The following is a 4,419-nucleotide window of genomic DNA, read 5'->3' as shown; positions in this document are numbered from 1 at the left end:
GGGCGACGGCGGCCCGGCCTGGGTGGAGGCGGCGGCCGAGCGCGTCTTCACGCCCTCCAACGCGCTGGTGGGGCTGCGGCTGAAGCTGCGGTGCACGCCCGGGGACGGAGCGCAGCGCTACGGGGCGCCCCGCGAGGTGGAGAGCAGCGGCCCCGTGGAGGCCGGGCCCGGCGCCTGCACCTTCGACTCCCGGCACCTCTACACCAAGAAGGTCTGCGGGGAGGGCTCCCTGCGCGCCGTCTCCTACAACATCCTGGCCGACGCCTACGCCCAGACGGAGTTCTCCCGCACCGTGCTCTACCCCTACTGCGCCCCGTACGCCCTGGAGCTCGACTACCGGCAGAACCTCCTCAAGAAGGAGCTGGCGGGCTACAGCGCCGACCTCATCTGCTTGCAAGAAGTGGATAAGGCCGTCTTCGCGGACAGCTTGGCTCCAGCCCTGGACGCTTTTGGGCTCGAAGGGCTCTTCAGGATCAAGGAGAAGCAGCACGAAGGCCTGGCCACTTTCTACCGCAGGGACAAGTTCGGCCTCCTCAGCCAGCACGACGTAGCTTTCGGCGAAGCCCTGCGCTCGGACTCGCTGCACAGGGAGTTGTGCGATAAGCTGGCCAAGTACCCCTTGGTGCAGGAGAAGGTGCTGCAGAGGTCGTCTGTGCTGCAGGTACCAGCTTTTACATGCGTGCTTCCTCTTGCCCCTCTCCTCCTCCCACCGTCTGCAGGCAGGCGCAGCCAAGCTGGGTTTGTTGAGCGTCGGACCGCAGGAGGAGGGGGGGAGGGATGAACAGTCTGGGAGATAGAACACGTTAGTTAGGGTAACGAGCAGGGCAGAAGAGCAACTCAGGAACAAGAACAAAACATTGAGACTTTGCTGAACTGGATATATGGAATTACCAACATTTGGGAAAAAAAAAAAGGCAAAATTATTTTCTTCCTCTTAAGATGAAGACAGCTGTTGAACTTCTGGGCCAGGTATCGATTCCTGGTTGGTAGTATTGGCTGCTGAGTTTTTTGCTACTCGCTCCCGTATGTCAGAATACGTATTTCATAAAACTCACATCTTGTAAATCAGTTCTAAATGAGATTAACTTAATTTAGCTTGCTTTAATAATGCCACTTTAGAAAGTGACAGTAGGGAGAGAAATAAGGTTGGACAGGTTTGTGAGCTTGTTGGTGCCAGGGGGTCTTCCAGCAGAGCTACTGTGTAAGTACAAATGTGGAAGATGGAGGTCCGTGTCAGGAATTTCAGAAACGCTCACTGGTAGAAGTTTCCTACTCGTGGACTGAGTAGGACTAACAAGCCTTCCTTGGTAACCGAAATCACCTCTAAACTTACGTTCAATTTAACAACTATGCAATGCTACAGTTTGCTTGCTAAAACCAGGGATACAGCTCCAATTCTGTTGCAGAGGTGGGAGAATAGAAAATACAAGTAGCTAAGAATGGTACAGCATTAGCAACATCTTAGGGGAAAATATGGAATGGATTGAAGGGGAAAAATACAGCTGAACCAGACACTTAATGGACAAAAGAACATTTGTTAAATACCTGCATGTAGTGGTAATATATTAGCTGACATGCAGACCTATATAGAAGATAAAGAGACTCAGCTTAGGAGCTATACTGCTTATTAGTTATAAGCACCAGATTCTTTGAACTGGATTGCCATACAGATATAAGCTAACCATTGTGTTTTATAAAGTACATAACCTCTCTATTTAAGGCTTAACAAAGTTTGCTTTTTTTTCTTGAAGGTTTCAGTTCTTCAGTCTACAACTGATCCTTCCAGGAAGATTTGTGTAGCTAATACCCACCTATACTGGCACCCAAAAGGTAATTTTGTCATGTTCCTGGATGTAGGGTAATGGGGTTTGTAAAGGTTTTTGTCTTTCCTAGGGAGAATAGATTTCCCCCTATTCTTTTGCAGCTATGACCTTTTCTTCTGAAACTGAGGGTTTCCTGCCTTGCTCCTTATGTAGATGAAGCAAGCTTGGCTGCTATTTCTTTATTTTCGTTAGAGTAAGATTGTTCTAGTCTGCCTGGGAGTCAGTAGAATACAGCTGAAAGCAAGGCAAGTCATGTTACACACAATTCACCCAAAGAGTAGACCATAAAATAGAGCGAGCTTTGTGTGTGCTCGTGGCTTCCCAATCCTGTTGTACCTGAAGGAGCTATATTGGGGTACTGCCAGCAGGGCAACCAGATCGGGCTACAGAAGCTTTTAGAAGAAATTCTCCTCTTTTAAATTAGTTTTCTTTTGATTCTGTGCCTTTCAGGAACATTATTAGGATGGTTGCCATGGAATGGGAAGCTGCTGTAATACGGGTGTTGAAGGTTCAGAGTTCTTGCATGTGCGAGTTTAAAACATTGTCTGCCTCTCCAAAACTTTCATAGTCACAAACTTCAAAGGCTTCTTTATGAAAACTGTTCTAAAACGTAGTGCACAGAAGATTTAAAATGAGATTGCTGTTTCAGCACTATACATGATATATGCTTAAATGAGCAACTTGGAAAATTCCTCCAATGCTACTGTGAAGTATTTAAAATCATACATTTTTGCGTTTTTAGGTGGGAACATCCGTCTCATCCAAATCGCCGTAGCCTTGTCTCACATCAAGCACGTAGCATGTGACTTGTATCCTAGCATACCAATCATATTCTGTGGAGATTTTAATAGTACACCATCGTCTGGAACCTACAGTTTTATTAACAGCGGTGGCATTGCTGAAGATCATGAAGACTGGGTCTCAAATGGTGAAGAAGAAAGGTGCAGTATGCCTCTAAGCCATCCTTTCAAACTGCTAAGTGCTTGCGGAGAACCTGCTTATACAAACTATGTTGGTGGGTTTCACGGATGTCTGGACTACATTTTCATTGACAGAAATGCTCTAGAGGTTGAACAGGTCATTCCTTTGCCAAGTCATGAAGAAGTAACAACCCATCAGGCTTTGCCAAGTGTTTCACATCCTTCTGATCATATAGCACTAATATGTGACTTAAAGTGGAAATAGATCAGCTCTTGCATGGTGCTTTTGGGGGTTTTCAAACAAGAAACTTAATTCACTGCTAGGGAACTGAGGTTACACCCTGGCTTGTATGCTACTAAAAGGAAGGGCAGAATGGTTACTGTGAGGTTCATGTGTTTAATGGTTCTACTGAATATTATCACAGGATTCAGAGTATCTGCATGACAACATTTCCCTTCCCTTTTTATATGCTAATAGGAAAAATATATTTAAGACAGGGGGTTTTGAAAATTGGATTATCATATACCTTTTTATTGGTATTTTTAAAGGACTAAGAATTATTTTGGTAAAAAAGATACATGAATTTAATCTGATTTATAAGACAGTGTACAAACTGAACCCTGCTTAATTCAGAACCAAACGCAGAACCTGAAAACAAATGGATTTAGTTGATTCAACCTCATTGTAATTACTGTTATAACAAGACAATTTTTTTAAAAAAACTTCAGAAATTGTCTTGTTCTCTTACCATTACTGCGTCCCAGTTTTTTAGTAAGTGGCATGAACAATGTACTTGTACCTACTACCTTCTGAAAATACGTTCTTTAATTATCAGTGAACAGACTTTCTGTCAACAATGTTAAATTCAAGGTTATAATTGATTTGGAAGCGTTTTGCTTGCCCACTTAATATGGGTAATGAGGGTAACTAGCACCTGGTAAAATTGGATACATACATAGGTAGCATCTACTTTGACCATCCTTCTGTTGTTTATAGTCATTGGCGATAAAAGAAATACTAAAGTTTGAGAGCCAACTCTGGATGGGAGGGAGCTTTTTAACAATATAATATGTTTCCAGGTAGGAGGAGATACAGAATAGTTAATGATGTGGTGCATTAGCTATCTGTGCCTAAATCTTTAAAAAGAAACACAAGTGACTTGCAAACCTTTATCACAATTGTTCTATTTTGTTCCTCTACTGCATACAAAGATGACCTGAATTCTGAATAGTGTTTTTACCTGCATTTTTTCCTTCTAGAAATAGTCTAGTCTTACCTATTTTGTAGGAGATAATTTGGATGTGGGGAAATGTGTTTTATCTGTACCTTCATTGAATGTGTTGGAGGGGTTTGAATCATTTAACAATGTTTTTTCCATGCATCATTAGTCCATATGAAACAGCATTTGAAAACCATTTCACTAGATCTCCCTCTTTCACCTAATAAAGTTCCCTTTTCAATTGTCTGTCACTGTTGTCAATTGATTTTTTTTTTTCTAGTTACTGGTGTCTTTCATGGCAAAACAAGTCTGCCCAGTTTGATAAAAGGTGTGTACCCTGTACTTGCACAACTACTCACCTCCACTGCATTCTAGTGGACTGCAGGTTGTAGCTGTTCATATACTACTAAATAGCCACTTTCAAGTAGCATATTGCTGAGGGTCATCAGTCCTGTC

The 4,419-nt window shown here is 43.2% G+C and overlaps 1 protein-coding gene across 1 annotated transcript in view; it reads left to right on the top strand.

Moving 5' to 3' along the window:
* The window catches only part of PDE12 (phosphodiesterase 12), a 4,715-nt gene extending 506 nt beyond the window's left edge, over positions 1 to 4,209 (top strand). The window contains exons 1-3 of the mRNA XM_010572514.1: positions 1 to 661; positions 1,752 to 1,830; positions 2,566 to 4,209. The exon at positions 1 to 661 is cut by the window's left edge and continues 506 nt beyond it. Coding sequence (XP_010570816.1) covers positions 1 to 661; positions 1,752 to 1,830; positions 2,566 to 3,008 — 1,183 coding nt within the window. The 3' untranslated portion in view covers positions 3,009 to 4,209. The remainder of the gene's footprint in view (positions 662 to 1,751; positions 1,831 to 2,565) is intronic.
* The last annotated feature ends 210 nt before the right edge of the window (positions 4,210 to 4,419 follow it).

This window comes from Haliaeetus leucocephalus, unplaced genomic scaffold (assembly GCF_000737465.1).
Source record: "Haliaeetus leucocephalus isolate CR32 unplaced genomic scaffold, Haliaeetus_leucocephalus-4.0 Scaffold2, whole genome shotgun sequence".
Lineage (NCBI taxonomy): Eukaryota > Metazoa > Chordata > Aves > Accipitriformes > Accipitridae > Haliaeetus > Haliaeetus leucocephalus.
This window is presented reverse-complemented; position numbering and strand designations above follow the sequence as displayed.